Source organism: Cylas formicarius, unplaced genomic scaffold (genome assembly GCF_029955315.1).
Source record: "Cylas formicarius isolate icCylForm1 unplaced genomic scaffold, icCylForm1.1 PGA_scaffold_7__23_contigs__length_41026272, whole genome shotgun sequence".
Lineage (NCBI taxonomy): Eukaryota > Metazoa > Arthropoda > Insecta > Coleoptera > Brentidae > Cylas > Cylas formicarius.
The window spans coordinates 6,887,030-6,904,346 of NW_026844352.1; the positions used below are offsets into that span (position 1 = coordinate 6,887,030).

Consider the following 17,317-nt stretch of genomic DNA (forward strand, 5'->3'; position numbering starts at 1 on the left):
TGATCTTCGCTAATATGTGCTCTTCCATTCTGTTTACGCGTTGAGTCCAATTTTTTCTTCTCTCTCGTCCTCATCTTACTATATCTTGAATATTATATTGTTGCCGGTTATCTTCATTTCTTACATGGTCTCGTCTAGTCTTTCCTTAATGTTTTCATTTCAGTTGTTCTTAGCGCTTGGTTGGTTTTCTTTGCATTGGTTCGCATTGGCTCTGGTTTCAGTGGCATACGATGTATTGGTCTTATACATGTTTTATAGATTCTTGTTTTCGTTTCTTTTCCTAGATGTTTATTTCTCTACACTATATCCCTTAATGCACCTGCTGTGGCTGCTGCTGGTATATCGTCTCTTGGTAAATATCTCGATGGCTTGTTACATCTGCTCCTAAGTATATTGATGACATGACCCATGATTCGTCTCCAGTTATGACCTTCTTGAGCAAATCAGGATCATCATTGACATCGTTTTGCAGCAGTGTATGCCATTTTTTTTACAAAAAAAATTAAACTTACAAGCTGGCTGAAGCTGTGAACATATGCTAGGGATATGTGTACCAACGTAACAATTACCCCATTTATAAAAGTCACCTTACTTCAAAAATCTTGTACAGTAACAAGCATATTATAAATTTTAAAATAAAGAAACAATTATGGGAGTCGCTCCTTTTCTCACATTTCAACTATTGTGACGTGATTTTACTAGGTCTCTCGGAAAATATGCTTTCTTGATCCGCTTAGTCTAATTCTCCACCTTCCGCAACTTTGGGGATAGACGGCAACGTCGCGCTAGGCGATATTTCAAACTTCGGCGCGTCTATCGTTAAAAGTCCGTCGTTTAAGAAACAAAATTTCGAACGTTAGGAACGCGCGTTCCTAGTGAACAGCTGATTCTCCGAAACAACAAAAAAAAAAACTCGTGGAAATCAAGTCGGCTCGTTGTTCGTATGGCGCCCGAGGCCAAGGTCAAAACCGAGTGGTTGGGCCGTGGTGTGTGTGTGTGTTGGGTGGGGGGGGGGGGGGGAATCGTGGCGGTACCGCCTCTGGGATTTAAAAATAGAAATAGACTGGCGCTCCGTTCCGTTGTTCTTTCCGCTTCGGCGGGCGGTCGTATATTAGTTGGATTTCCCCGATGGTAGCAAATGGTCGAAAATCCCGTTTCGGAAAGTCTCGGTGAGTTTCGCCTCGCGAGGGATGTCGATGTAGCAGAAGGTCAAATTGGCACACTTTGTAATTTGACAGTCGATACTAGATAGATATAATCCGAATACGAATTAGGAAAACGGTGCTTGTTTTAGAAATACAAGACGTACATCGGGAGCTAAACTCCCACAGGACACATGAATTCCTATGCATACGATCAATAAATTATTTTTTCCGAAAAAATATACGTTAATTTTATCGAAGGGTGCTGCAACCCGCATTCAAAAGAATGTTTTTTATTAACCCGTGAGTATTTTTTCAATATTTTGTTGTCATTATCGCCCCCTATTTATTACAACCTCCGGCTATGGTAAAAGTTGACGTCTTTCAAATCAAATTTATGAATGACAACGTCCAAAACAAAATTCATTCAAGAAAACTGATTAAAAGCTGACTGAATTCACTGTGTAATTTGTCCTAGCCAGTTGCGAGTGAGCCGTGGGGTAACACACATTTATGGGCCCCTACCCCTAGACTACTTTACAAATAAGGTGGAGCGTTTCCATGTCCACATGAGAATCACATAAAAATACTTGAAATTTACAGCGTCACTGCCCCAGAGCGGCCCAGAAACATTTGTACTGATGTTATCTTTTATAATGTAAAACTGTTCAAATGGTTGAAATGAAACAAAAATTTTTTGTACCGCGAATATAATCTATAGTCTTAAAAGAGACTATTAAAATGCTTGTGCTTAAAATTTTTGTTTCATTTCACCCATTTCAACAGTTTTACATCATAAAAGAGAACAATCAATACAAATATTTTCTGCTACACCAATGCAACAACAAAAGATTTGGTGGGGACATTTCTAGCCACGATGCTGTAGATTTAAAAAATACTCACGGGATAATAAAAAATATTCTTTTGAATGCGGGTTGCAGCACTCTTCAATAAAATTAACCTATATTTTATTGGAAATAATAATTGATCATATGCATAGGAATTGTCCTATACGGATTTAGCAGCCGATGTACGTCCTGTATCTTTAAAACAAGCACCCTTTTCCTAATTCGTATTCGGATTATATGTATCTAGTATCGACTGTCAAATTACAAACTATACCATTTGACCGTCTGCTACATCGAGATGCCTCGCGAGACGAGACTCACCGAGACATTCCGAAACGGGACCGAACGCAGTTCGGGATTTTCGACAATTTGAACATTCAACCATTTGTTGTGTTCCCGATTTTGACACGAGACGCGAAACTTCGACCACGCCATCTGGTTCGTTTCCGGCCGAACGTTTTACGAGCGAGGCCTGCTACGATCGGGACGTCCCTCGATGATTACGTTGCAGCCGCGATGACAGCTGCCGCCGCAGCCGCCTTATTGTTTGATACGGTTTCACGGTTCCAGCTGATTGTACGGCAGGTTGAGCTTTTCGCCTTTTAAATCGTCGCGTTGCCGGGAATATTGCGTGCTAAACGACAAAGCTACGAGCGCTGAATATCAAAGTCCAGTTAGAGAAATAGGGAACTGGCCCATTTTTTTTTAATTTTACTAGAACGGGTGGTTATATATGAAAACACGTTAAATCGCAATAAATAGTTAAAGTTGCGTGGCAGCCGTTGTGGCGTCCAATATTTTACGGTACCGTGGACCGTGGTAAAAGCCATCACAACTCGTCGAACTTCAAAAGTTACAGCAAACATCGGTAAATATTAAAATTTGCACAAATAATAGTGTTGTCGAATGATATTTTTTCAAATATATCGCGCCCCGTATAATTGACGCAACCTGAATCTCTTTCTCGACACGGTTTACGATACTGTTCAAATAAATTTATCCCATCTTTAACGGTTTTCCATTTATCCACATTAATTTATCCACAAAAACGGAAATTTTTAGGATAGTTTGGATTTTTTGCCCATAAACAACACACCCTGTATATGATACAATCATTGTTCGAAATAGAGGTTATAGCCCTGGATTTTCCACGTTTCCTGGTTCAAGAATTTTGTGAAAATAGCAAATGGTTTTCGAAAAAATAAGTTTTTTTGAAACCATGCAGTGCGCCGTATCAATGACGTCATCGCGTCTTGACAGCCCCCGAAATAACTACTTCAATATGGATTTTTTCAAATATCCCTAGCAGCGTATGTGATAGACGAAAACCGTAAATACAAAAATTATAGGTCTTGATGCGGCCTATGACACTAATAATGTACCCTGTAAAAGAACAATTTTCTGCGTCTAATCTAATCTATAATCAATAAAAAGTTTTTTTCAAACATTTTTAAAAATTACTTGGTAAAATTTGATTGCGCCCAATTTCTACCGTTTAAATGTGGACACGGACTTTTACTTCTATGCTAAATTTGAAGTTGATATCTGCAAATTTAGGTCACTTAACACATTTCTCATTTAGCACAGAATATAGGTCCTATACAATAGGTGAAAACCTTAATTAATTTTTTTGAATTTGCGGCGCACCCTGTATATTTTTGAAAAATTGTCAAATATTAAAGTTTATGGAGCCGATTTTCTGCGTCTTCTGGTTCAAGAATTTTTTTGGTCTCGTAAACAGTTTTTGAAAAATGATGTTTTACTTTTTTAGAATACTTCCTGACCCAGCCCTCCCATTTTCAACAGGTTCCGTCACGGGACAAAGCTGCATATATGTGGCAATTATGAAGTCGATTGCTTCAAATTTCAGACACTTATCGTGTTTCATAGCAAAGTCCAAAAAACAGTCGAAAATCGCGAAAAAAAATGGATGCCGGCGTCGGATGAGGGCCATTTCTTATAAGCTTATGTGCCTCGTGGAGGGTTAAAAAGGAGGCAAATTTCAATTTTGTAGCTCCAACGGTTCGAAAGTTATTCAAGAAAAACCAAAAGTCAAGAACGGAGAACGCAGACAAAAAATTTTTTGTTCGTACCAACGACGATTCTATAGGACTTACCGTTACCGAGTTATAAAATTTTTATACGAGCGCAGATACTTTCGAAAAAAAAATTACATTGAATATATACAATAAATTTATAGCTAGGGATATATTTTATTCTAAATGTATACATCTAATTCTGTTTTACTATCAGAGTCGTCATTGATTTATAATTATAATAAGATTTGTGTTGCTTATACCCTTTTTGGTTGCTTTCATCGGATCTGTTGTTTATCTTTTAATTTATTGAACATAATTCTGTGTGATTCCATTACTACTTGACTTTTGTCTATTTGTGGTACATTTTACAAAGCACGGCTTATATTTATATTGGTTTTATCTTCTTCTGGCTGCTTTTTCAGATTAGCCAAGGTAGGCCAACTTCCCTTTGATAAAGACAATATATAATCGCTATTGTCTATATGGTGAGTTTGAAAATCACTTCATTTTCTTCAATTCTCCACTATTAAAGCGTCTTGTTCTACTGACTAAAAGTTTCATACAGATTTTTCACAACCTGCTTTGCCATCAAGCGACAAATTATTTCGACGCGACATTGTTATATTCTCGTAAAATAACTTCTTCGAAATGCACAGTAAAAACGATTATTCAACGCTGGAAGAAAGCGGAGGTTATACCTAAATCTAATGCTGAACCGCCAGAAATTTATTTTAAACTCGAAACTGTTCCATTACCTGATTACGCCCACTCAGTTCCGATTCATCTGATGAAGAAGAGTAATTTTTTTTCTGATCTGGTGGTCTCGTTTCTAGGTTAGATTATACTAAAATGTCGTTAGTTAATGCGTCTTCTCACAGCATCGAAACGACCAGCAGATTCAAATGGTCTTCGATATCGGAAAAGCGACAACGTCGCGGAGTCTCGTAGACGAACGAGAGGAACAAAAAAAGAGAAGCGTATAGTACACGCCAGCCTGGGCGCACCTACCCCTCCACCCCCCTCGACCCCCCCGACCGCGCGTTGCCCGGCAACCGATCGGCGTGCATTGCTCCGTTAGTGTCGAATTCCGCCGCGGTCAGCGTGGGGTGGCGCCACGTCGCGGCCGTACTACTAGTTTCCGATCCCTCCGCCGCCTCGGATAACAACCGCGTGTTTGCGATACTACGAGGCGTTCTATTTTTAGAATATGCCGGTCAGGGCGAGACTCACCTTGCGATTTTTTCCATACGTGTGCTCGCTGTAACGTGACGACAACGCGGCGGCGGCGGCGGCGGCGTGAGATAATACCTTCGAGATAAACGCGCATATTTTTGACCAGTTTCGGAACTGTTAATCTTTGGTTAGCGACCGATGCGTCGCTACTTTTTCGCTACCCGTGTGCCACCCGCGCAACGAGTTCAAGTACTTTGACGAAACGCCTTAAAACCGCATTTATTGCGTGCAAATTTTTAACGTCATTTTTCCCCGAAATCTAGTAGCTGACGTATTTCGACGCCATCATTTCGTTTTTTAGTATTAGATTTTATAAATGCGATATTTTATCCGAAACAGCTTTTCATCGGGTCCACCGTAAGATTATAATATCAAAATTAATTTTTCTTATTTAAGGCCTCTAGTACCAAAGAACAAAATTTTTTTATAGTTATTAGTGCAACAACTTACCCGATATAAACATCGTTGAAGACGTCGGTATTTTGAAACAATCACTTTTCTTTGATTGCATATTTAAAAATATAAAATACAAATAAATCCTATTTAAAAACATCAGATAAGTTTAAAGCTATGGTTTAATATTATTATTTCTGCTAGCCGCGCCATCTATGTTGTAAAACGCGAAAACGTACCTAGCGACCAAGCGCCTCTGTCTGGGAATATTGCAAAAGAAAAAATTTTTCAGGGCCAAGTAAAATTTTGTTTGTGTACATAGGACGAATAAGTGTTTACAAATAAATGCTTAATAATGTAACTGTGACTTATCCAAAAACATGTGGCAGCGAATTAGTGATCTTTTTAAAGGCAAAAGCCTTTTGAGCGGCTCCTTTGGTTGGTAGACAAAATAAAAATATTTTTGAAGTCTGTGGTAGCTACGAAGTGTGGTCAGTGGTCATGTGTCATAAATGAAACCAAAGCGGCGGACTTCTCTCTCTGCGTTTCCGTAGCTTACTTCGGTCGCGAGAAAATGAACCTGGTATTGGAGAATAAAGGAATCCAATCCCGTTTAAATCGCGTCACAAATGCGTATTCCGTGGCGCCACCTAACCGTGCCGTAGACATTTAATTCTTTTTCGCACTTTTGTTATGGTTAGGTGGCGGAAGCCGCCAGCGGGTGCTCGTTTGAAAGATGGCAACGTCAACGTGTTCTGTCAATTACTTGGAATCTGTGGTGTTGTCGATTGCGTTGTTTATTTTGGCCTCACACTCCAATAACCAAATTATTTTTGTGGATTTGAAGTTGAGATTTCATTCCGCCGAAAGATCCAGTGGCACAAGCGGTGTGTGGCAATTCGCGGTGCAAGTTTTCTGAAATCCCATATCGTTATGACGATTATTGTTGCCGTTTGCCTAGAGACGTATCTAGACGTATCCTATAAACTATCGGTTTTGGCTAATTCAGGTGTTTGTTGCAGGCCGCCATTCTACAACAGACCGCCGAGTACATTTATTCGCTGGAGCAAGAGAAAACGCGTCTGCTCTCGCAAAACTGTCAATTGAAACGATTGCTCGGTCAGCATGAGGGCGGCGAGCTGCCGCCCAAGAAGCGTATGAAAACCGAGCTGATCTTGCCGGCCATATCGGCCGAGTCTGCCGACGAAGGCTTGGGTTCGATGTCACCGGAGCCCGTCAAACTGATAGCGGTGACGGTGAACAGCGGCAGCGCTACCGAATCTCCCAACGAGCTGAAGATCGCCCTCGATCGAGAGAGAAACCTGCGACTGCTCTTGGAAGACCAAGTCAGGCAACTCGAGCAACAGCTATTTCACCAACAACAGGTATTTTTACATGACTCGCACGAGTTGAAATGTTCAACTTTTCAAGATATGTAGGCCTACTATGTTGCTTACGGCCGAAGTCAACTTTTGTTTTTCTTAGAAATTGCTTTTCACGCGTTTATGTTAGGTGAAGATAAATGCCGAAAAATAACAGAAAAGAAGAAATTAAAACAGCTGGCGCAGTTATAGAAAGGCAGAACCGCTTATTTTGTATTTATTTATTAATTTTTTTGCTTATTGTTTTGCTTTTAATTGTTTTTGAATATTGCCCATGTTACTTTCGAAAATCGATGAAATCGAATTTTTGGAAAGTATCTGCGCTCGTATAAAAATTTTATATCTTGGTAACGGTAAGTCCTACGGGATCGCCGTTGAAAAAAAAATTTTTTTTGTCTGTCCGTTCTCCGTTCTTGTCTTTTGGTTTTTCCTGAATAACTTTCGAACCGTTTTAGGTACAAAATTGAAATTTGCCTTTTTTTTAACCCTCCGCGAGGCACATAAGCTTTTAAGAAATGGCCCTGATCGGACGCCGGTATCCATCTTATTTTCGCGATTTTCGACTGTTTGTTGGACCTTGCTATGAAACACGATAAGTGTCCGAAATTTGAAGCAATCGACTTCATATTTGGCACATCTATGCAGCTATGCCCTGTGACAGAACCTATTGGAAATGGGAAGGCTGGGGGTCGGGAAGTATTTTAAAAAAATTAAAAATCGCATGTGCAAGGGTCTACAAAAAAGACCATTTTTCAAAAACCGTTTACAAGACCGAAAAAATTCTTGAACCAGAAGACGCAGAGGAAACGACTCCATAAACTTTTATTCTTGACAGTTTTTCAAAAATATATAGGGTGCGCCGTAAATTAAAAAAAAACTGAAAAATGGGTCCCATTTTTATTGAAAAATTTCAAATCTGTCTTTTAGATGTCAGTTTCTTTTACATGACGATATAATCCATATAGGCAGCTTAAACTTTTATATTTACGGTTTTTAAGTATTGTATAGGGTGTTCGGCGATATTCCGTGCAATATTTAAAAACATAATAAGTACTCCAAATTTGCAGCTATCGACTTGGGAGAGAAGTAGAAGTCTGGACCCGCGTTTAGACTCTTTAAATTAGGAGCAATAAAATAAAGTATATTTTTTTATTTTTTGAATTTTTTTGTGGTAATTTTTGGCATCCAGAAAAACATCTTTTCCTCCAAAGCCATTCATCCGATCGGAAAAATTTTACATCCGTAATACGTGGGAGATCCGGCGTTATAACTTTTGTTTCACGCATTTTTTCGATTATATATAAGGTGTTTTAGTTATGGACAAAAATCTAAAACACCCTGAAAATTGTTCTTTCAGAGAGTAAATTATTAACCGTAAATCAAAATTCGTACAAACAATAGTTAATCCGTTCAAACAGTGTTATAGGCCGTATCAAGGGCTACAATTTTTGTATTTACGATTTTCGTATATCACATACGCTGTTCGAGATATTTGAAAAAATCAAATTGAAAATCACCATTTCTCGCCCTCAATCTAGACGCCATGACGTTATTGACGTCATTTACTATTACCACGTATTGTCTAGTTTCAGAAAACAAGTAGTTTTTTGAAAACCATTTACTCCATTGGAAAAATTGGGATACTAGGAAACTAAGGAGATCTAGGGCTATATCCTCTGTTTCGAACATTGTTAGAATTATATACAAGGTACGTCGTTTGTGGGCAAAAAATTCTAGTAGATCCTAGAAATTTCCGCTTTTGTGGTTGAATTATTGGCGATACATGAACAACTTTTAAATATGTGATAATTTGATATGAACAATATCGTAAACTGTGTCGGGAGAGAGTTTAAGGTTTCGTCTGTAATACAGGGGGCGCAGGATATTTAATAAAATACAATTTTAAATTGCAATTACCAGTACAAATTTTAATATTTACCGAAATGTGCCGTAACTTTGAAGTTCGACGAGATATGAAGGACACTTTATACAGGGTGTATTCAAAATCAAATTACATCGATTTTGCGAAAGTTCCATAGTGGTGTGCAGGAGCACGATAGAAAAACATTGCGTCCCTACAAGAATCCGCGAAGCGGGTTCTTTTTAAAATAAAAAGCTGATTCCCGCTATTTGCGACGAACTTGCCCCGCTCAGTGACGATTTTTCAAAAGCAATCTTGTTTTTTTCCAGTGTCTATTTTTTTTCTTTCGTTTTTTACATTTGTCCCCCTTTGATTTGCTTAAAATTATCAAATTGTGAATTTAGGTGGATTTAAGGGACTCTATTGTGGTATATACTTTTTGTTGTATTTTAAAAAGGGCTATTTATTATTATTATTATTATTATTATAATTATTATTTTCATGAAGAAATTAGGTCACATACTACTTTTTCTTTGTCGTGAGTGTCGTGTAGCTTGAGACAAACGATGTAGTAGCAAGATCTAAAAGTCAACAAATTAGTAAAGGGTTTATTTAGATTTTATTAAATTTATACTGTAACTTTTTTTAAATGCGTTGAAAATCTTGTACATTCTTTCTTAAGATGAAGAAATTATACGACATGAATACAAAAAAAACTTTTTTTTGTGTATCGTAAAAAACAAGTATCTAAAAATTATAAACATTACCATAAATTTTGTACTGTTGTAATATCGTACTATATTGTTTATAGCTTGAAATTAAAAAAGACAATTAAAATTAAAAAACTAAAAAAATCATGATTTTTGAGTCGTTTAATAAAAATCACAGTTTGCCCATCACTGATTGCAATAACCACAACTTTATATCTGAACATCTTAAAATATCTCATCATGTCAAAACCTCATCTGCTTATAAAGTTCTTCGTAAATCTAGTATAAAGAAATAGAGCAAACATGCGAGGTGAAAATGTTCGTTTATCTTCTACGCAGGATCACATTTAAAAATTTTAATAACTAACCTTAATAAAAAGTAAAACACAACTCCTTAACAAAATAAGACAAATAATATAATAATATACGCTTTATCCTTCTGCATTTTCGTTGTATTCTTTGCACAAAAATACTAATTTTCTTCGTTTTTCTATTCCCATCGTGTTCCTTATATCTGAGCGTACAAAAACAAAAAAATAGGAATTTTCCTGCAAAAAGCGCGTTCTGACAAATACTTGGCGTGTGTAGGGTACCATATAGTTTATATTGTTTAAAATATTTGGTAATTGCTGCCAAAAGAACGTGAAATATATATTCTTATGAAATTAAAAAAAAAATATTGGTTAATTTTAACCATAGAACCTTAATATTTCGTAATTGGTGCCAAAATATCGGGAAATATATATTCTTATGAAATTTAAAAAAAAATGTTGCTAAATTTTTATCATAGGACCTTAATATTTCGTAATTGCTGCCAAACGAACGGGAAATATATATTCTTATGAAATTAAAAAAAAATATGTTGGAAACTTTTAACCATAGAACCTTAATATTTCGTAATTGGTGCCAAAATATCGGGAAATATATATTCTTATGAAATTAAAAAAAAAATGTTGCTAAATTTTTATCATAGGACCTTAATATTTCGTAATTGCTGCCAAACGAACGGGAAATATATATTCTTATGAAATTAAAAAAAAATATGTTGGAAACTTTTGACCATAGAACCTTAATATTTCGCAATTGCTGCCAATAGAACCGGAAATATATATTCTTATGAAATTAAAAAAAAAATGTTGGTAACTTTTAACCATAGAACCTTAATATTTCGTCAGTGCTCTCAGAAGAACGGGAAATATAGATTCTTATGAAAATAAAAAAAAATGTGGGTAGAAAAAGAAAAGAAAAAAGAAAAAGAACGTGAAATATATTCTTATGAAATTTAAAAAAAATTGTTGGTAACTGGTAACCATAGAACTTTAATTGATATTAACTTACTTAATAAAAAATTAAATGTTAATAAATACATTTCCAGACCATACAGTCGACCCAAATACAGTTCCTTACCGAGGAGACGGACGATATCGCCGGTCTCCAGCTGGTCGCCCCCGACAGTTTACCGCCCGTAGGTCACACCCAGACGGTGGTGTGCTCGCCTCCCGTGTCCCGATGTTCCAGTCCGGAAACGACGATACCGGTAGCGACGAGTATCGTCGAGCAACGCTTGCCCAGCGTTTTGGAGGCGGCGATCAAAGCCGAACCGAAAGTTGAAGTCGAAAGGCTACCTTCTCCGAACAATTCCAGCAACGTGGTCGCCCAAGATGAAAGCAACGTGACCACCGCAGCAGCGGGCAGGATTTACGCCGTCAGCAACACGTCGCGACAGAACTTGGAGACCATCGTCGAAGCGATCAGGCACTTGGAAGGTAACGGTTGCAAGATACTGTTTTTTTTTTTTTAATGAAACTTCCACAGGCTGAGTATAAATTAAAAAAAAAAATTCAATTTATAGGCTGCGGTGATTTCAGGTTAAAAATGTCAAAACGAACATAGTTCAAGAATGCTGTTCTAACTGAGCAACGAGCATTTGAAATTATTATGAGAAGTATTTTAAAAAAATTAAGAATCATATGTGCAAGGGTCTACAAAAAAGACCATTTTTCAAAAACCGTTTACAAGACCGAAAAAAATCTCGAACCAGAAGAAGCAGAGGATACGGCTGCATAAACCTTTATTCTTGACAATTTTTCAAAAATATACAGAGTGTGTCGCAAATTCAAAAAAACTGAAAAATAGGTCCCCCAATTATTGAAAATTGGCAATAATTTAACATGACGATATAGCCCATATAGACAGGTAAAACTTTTGCATTTACGGTTTTTAAGTATTGTACACGGTGTCCGCGAAATTCCGTGCAATATTAAAAACCATAATAAGTGCCCCAAATTTGCGGCTACCTACTTCAGACTGGGGAGCAGTGGCGGTTCCTCCATAAGTGCACATGTGCACGTGCACCCCCAAATTTAATGCCCGCTCGGAAAAAAAATTATTTATGTAATTATATCCTACAATTCTCTTAATCCTATTTATAAAAAAAAACGATTCATCAAAATTCATAAAATTGAAATTAATACATAAAAAACTAGGAATTTCTTATCGGCCGTCACCGCGACCGCCGCGCCGGTATAAATCATTGTATAAACAAAACTCCAAACCCCCTTTGCCAGCAGCCGATTCCGCCGATCGTAAAATGCTTCGTTCACTGCTCATGGAACTAATAGATCTGATTGGTCAATCATCCGCCGCCCGCACTCTTTGTTTCCCGCGGCGGTCTACCGATCTAAGCTGGCCCGTGTGCACACGTAATGAGTGCACTTGTAGTTCGCGTTTGCAAATATAATAGCCGATGACGCGTGCGTGTTGAAAATTAGTATTCGAAAAATAGTTTTAAAACTCTGTTAAAATGACGGACAATTATAACGTGCAATATTTAAAGACAATTAAATTTTCTTCTCTTCCATTGGAAGAAAAAATTAAAATTAAAAGTGTTGGACGTCCCAAACCGAATGTGTTAATTATTAATACAACTAAATGCAAAAATCGAGAATATAAACGTACTTTTAAAATAGAAATGTATGAAAAAACTGACTGGTTGTGCGGGTGTGATGTGAGTAATAGTCTCTACTGTTTTCCATGCTTATTATTTTCAAGCGATCAGGCATCAGATCCATCAGAATGGACAAAATCCGGAGTAAAAGATTTAGTTCATTTATCCGAAAAAATTAAAAAACATCAGAATTCTAAATCACACTTATCTGCCAAATTAGGATTTAATTTATTGGGAAAACAAGATATTAGACAGCAATTAAATAGTGTCTATCGTTTAAGCATAGAAAAACATAATGTCCAAGTAAAAAATAATAGATATGTTTTATCAAAAATTATAAACTGTGTAAAATTTTGTGGTGCGTTTGAACTTGCCCTCCGCGGACATCGCGAAAAAGAAGATTCTGTAAACCCTGGTATATTTAGGGGACTCATTAATTTTTCTGCTGAACTGGATATAGCACTGAGGGATCATTTGCAGCAAGCCACCATATTTAAAGGAACATCAAAAGACATTCAGAACGATTTATTGGAATGTATGCTCTCTGTTTGTCAGGCACAGGATATTTCAAATATTTTTCAAATGGTTATAGTTTTCCGTTATACATTACCGAATGGCAGCCCCGTTGAGAGATTTTGGACATTTGTAAAACCAAATGAACATGATGCTGTTGCCTTAGCTGGCTGCATAGAAGAAGCGTTAAATTATGTTTTAAAAAATCCGGATCAATTAATTTCCCAAAGTTATGATGGAGCAAGCGTCATGAGTGGCGCTCAAGGTGGTGTTCAAAAACTTATTAAAAATAAATTTAAATACGCTCATTACATCCACTGCTATGCACACCAGTTAAATTTAATAATGTCTCAGGCAACAAGCATAAATACAAATGCACGCATTTTTTTTGCCGAACTTAGTGACATTACTAATTTTTTTTCAAATTCACCACAAAGAGTTGCGATACTGGATGAAGTGGTTGGAAATAGAGTTCCAAGTGCATCTGCTACCAGGTGGAACTTCAAAATTAGAACTGTGAATACCGTATATGAAAACCGGAAGGCACTTATAGAGTGTATGGAAAAAATACAATCCACATCCAGACAATCCGATACAATCACGAAGGCAGGCGCACTTTTAAGATTATTGTATGATCCTAAGTTTATTTTTTGGTTATCCGTTTTTCATCGAATAATGCCTCACGTCAATATTTTATATTCACAACTGCAAAAAAGATCAACTGATTCGGTAACCGTAAAAAGATGTATTAATGAATTTGAAAAAAATATACAGAAAGAACGGGAGACAATTCACACCATAAAGGAAATTGAATTAGCAAACATGGATGAAAGTCAAACTAGAAAAAGAAGAAAGACAGAAGAGAGGCATTCTTATGTTTCTACGATTGTGCAAGCCAAGGAAGTATGTGATACTATACTTGCAGAAATCAAAAGAAGATATTCATTCACTGGCCATTTGGAAGTAGCGCACTTATTTTCAGTTGAAAATTTCGAGATATTTTCAACTAATTTTCCCACCAAACACTTAAATTCAGCAATTATGAATTTTTCTTTTCTGAACAAAGATAAATTGAAGACGGAACTGGAAATAATCTACAAAAGATCAGATTTTAGAGAAGTTTCAGGAGCAGTCCACCTACTTAAATTTTTAGTTGAAAATAATTTGCAAACAGATTTCTCAGAGACTTTTTCAGTACTACAAGCAATTGTTACGATGCCAATGACAACTGCAGAAGCGGAACGTTGTTTCTCCACATTAAAAAGAATTAAAACTTTTCTTAGAAGTACAATGGGTGAAAATAGGTTGACTGTCCTCGCAATGTTATCCATTGAGAAACAAATGATTCAAGAAATTCCAAATTTTAATGAATTAGTGATTGAAGAATTTATCTCGAAGAAGGACAGACGTATTGATTTTCAATTTAAAACGTGTTTGTGAAATACAAAATCTTTGATAAAAACTATTACTTATGTACATAAAAACATTTTTTTTTGCGAGGCCAAAGTTAGTACTCATCGGTGACAGCAGGGTAAGTTATTTATTATTATTTTTTTAATTGAGATATAGTTTTCTATTATTGATTGGCCTTTGAATAACGCAAAAAAATTTTTCGGCGTCGTCGCGTGGCCGCCAATTTTTTGATTTTACGTTGTGCACCCCCTAAATATGGAACCACGCGCCGCCGCTGCTGGGGAGAGAAGTCCGGACCCGCATTTAGAACTCTTTAAATTGGGACCAATAAAATAACGCGAAGTATTTTTTCAAAAAAAATTTTTTTTTTGGTTATTTTGGGTTCCAGAAAAACATCTTTTCCTCCAAAACCATTCGTCCTATCAGCAAAATTTAGCAACCGCAATACGTGGGAGACCCGGCGCTATAACTTTGTTTCACACATTTTTTCGATTATATACAAAATGTTTTAGTTATGGACATAAATCTAAAAGTCCCTGAAAATTGTTCTTTTAGGGAGTAGGTTATGAACCGTAAAATGAAAAACTTTAAACAGTGTCTAGAGAGAGTTTCAAGTTTCGTCTATCATACAGGGTGCGCCAAATATTTGAAAAAATATAATTGGGAATCGCTATTATTTGTAAAAATATTTGAATTTAACAAAGTTTGCAATGTTGTTATATCTCCAATCAAAAAATGTCAATAGAGCAAATTTCAAGGGCATTAAAAAACACGTATGAAATAGGTATTACTTCCAGCCTTTTACCTATAATCGTATTGAAGATATAACGCTATAATTTTTTTAAATAGTGAAAATTTTCAAATGTACCAAAAAATTGTCCTAATACCTACTGCTTGAATACTAAATGCTCACTTTGTATAAAGTTTATAATTATGATTAATAATAATTTTATTTTTAACAATAAAAAAAACACGATTTTTTGTCGGGTTTCCGTTTTTGACCGACTATAGTAGGCCTCACGTTGAAAGACTACTTTTGTTGAGCGGTAAAAGTAAATTAATAAATTCATTCTTTATTTGTTTGTGTTGAGTTTTTACCTGAGGTGTTGAATAGAAACATTGTTGGGACAAACAAATACTTTGTACTGGAGAAAGCTCATCTGAAATTAGTCAGAAAAGGGAAAATTCCAGTATTTCCAGGTAAGTGAGCTAATTCAATTTATTTCCTAAAACTTGAGTTTATTCAATTGTAGGCTCCGTTGGACTTAGATGTAAGTAAATTCAATAATCCTTTTCAATATTTAAGTGAGGTTATGGTTATAAATTTGCTCGGTCATAGTTGCGCGTACGATGTCGTCTTCGCGGTCGTAACATGTTTTTTTTTGTATGGAAATCGATGCTTGTTATTTTGGTTAAGTATTTTCCAAAGATTTTGTGGTATGTCAGTTATAATATTGCATATCGAAAATCATTTCATCATGTTGTAACTTTGTGAGATCACAATAACGGTTGCAAATATATTTAAAAAAATACGATTATAGATAAAAAGCTGGAAATACATATTTCCTACGTATTTTTTTATGCCCTTCAATGTTTCTCTTTTGATATTTTTTGATATATGTGATAGTTTTGGAGATATAACAAGATTGTGTGCAAAAGTACCGTTGTTCAAGATGGCGGAACTTTTTTGGGACCTTTTGGTCAAAGGTACATCCGGGGACTTTTAGTATGTTAAAAAGAAAGTATAGTAACACCTCTTCCAAGCTTTATAAAAATTTGTTCCACCTAAACATTTATTTGTATTGTACTATTAAATCAAACCCATTTATTTATATTTTGTTTTATTGAATCAGTCGTTCCTCTTCCTACCCACCGGTTCGTATAATTTTGATTAAGATATTCGGTTACATTGAGAGGAACATCATCATTTTCAATAAAACGTAAATAACCGATGGCCGTGAGATGTTCACCGAAAATCTGTCTTGAAAAAAAACTTCCCCAGCATGTTGTGGATTTTCTAGTGCTCGAAAATGTAGCCTTTGATTTCTTAATATCCGGCGGCTAAATTCAAGTCTTTGAAGACTTTAGAGGCAATTTTAAAACTGATAAGTGTCAGGCCTTCTTGTGCCAAAAAAAATATTATATTCTGAGAGTTTTGACATGTTGTTTTATTTTGATGATTTGGAACGTAAAAGGTATAAGATTATTTATTAAGTAAAATATTGGATTTTAATAGTTTTTGCATACTAATGAAATTAAAGTAGTTGATTTTAAAAGTTTTGTTGATGCTTTAGGATATCTGCAACTTTAATTAGTTTTACCACCATATTGGATGAAATTTATTCACAACCGATTTCAAAAGAATTTTACACCATGAAAACGGTGCATTTGCGGACCTAGACCTAGACCTATTCTAGAATTTATTGAATGGTGCAAAAAATGCGATTCGAGTTCTTGTAAAAGTTCGAAGTTTTTTTCAAAGACACTTCCACGGGCTACTGTAGTACCATTTACAAATCTTCCGGATTCCTAAAAAAATCAAGATATTCTTTTCAATTTAAGAAAGATCTCTCTTTATCTGAAACTATTCCTGACACTCTTAACATCATTTCAGGTATGTCAAAATTCGTGAATCTTGAACCGAATCTTCTTAACCTAGTTCAAAATTGCTTGTCCTTGTCCTTGTAACGTTCAAATGACTTTTGGTTTATTCCACACCACACATTCAGTGACCAGTGGTTTTGGTTTTGCACTTCCCGTGACGCAAAATGGATTAACTGTTGAATAATAAAATAATCGCTTCATCAGAAAATATTATTTTAGACCAAAAATTTTG

The 17,317-nt window shown here is 36.0% G+C and overlaps 1 protein-coding gene across 2 annotated transcripts in view; it reads left to right on the forward strand.

Moving 5' to 3' along the window:
* Nucleotides 1–17,317, forward strand: part of LOC132705337 (transcription factor AP-4) — a 150,062-nt gene that overhangs the window by 125,321 nt on the left and 7,424 nt on the right. For both annotated transcript variants that reach the window (XM_060675868.1, XM_060675869.1), the window contains exons 3-4: nucleotides 6,678–7,040; nucleotides 10,984–11,374. In XM_060675868.1, coding sequence (XP_060531851.1) covers nucleotides 6,678–7,040; nucleotides 10,984–11,374 — 754 coding nt within the window. The remainder of the gene's footprint in view (nucleotides 1–6,677; nucleotides 7,041–10,983; nucleotides 11,375–17,317) is intronic.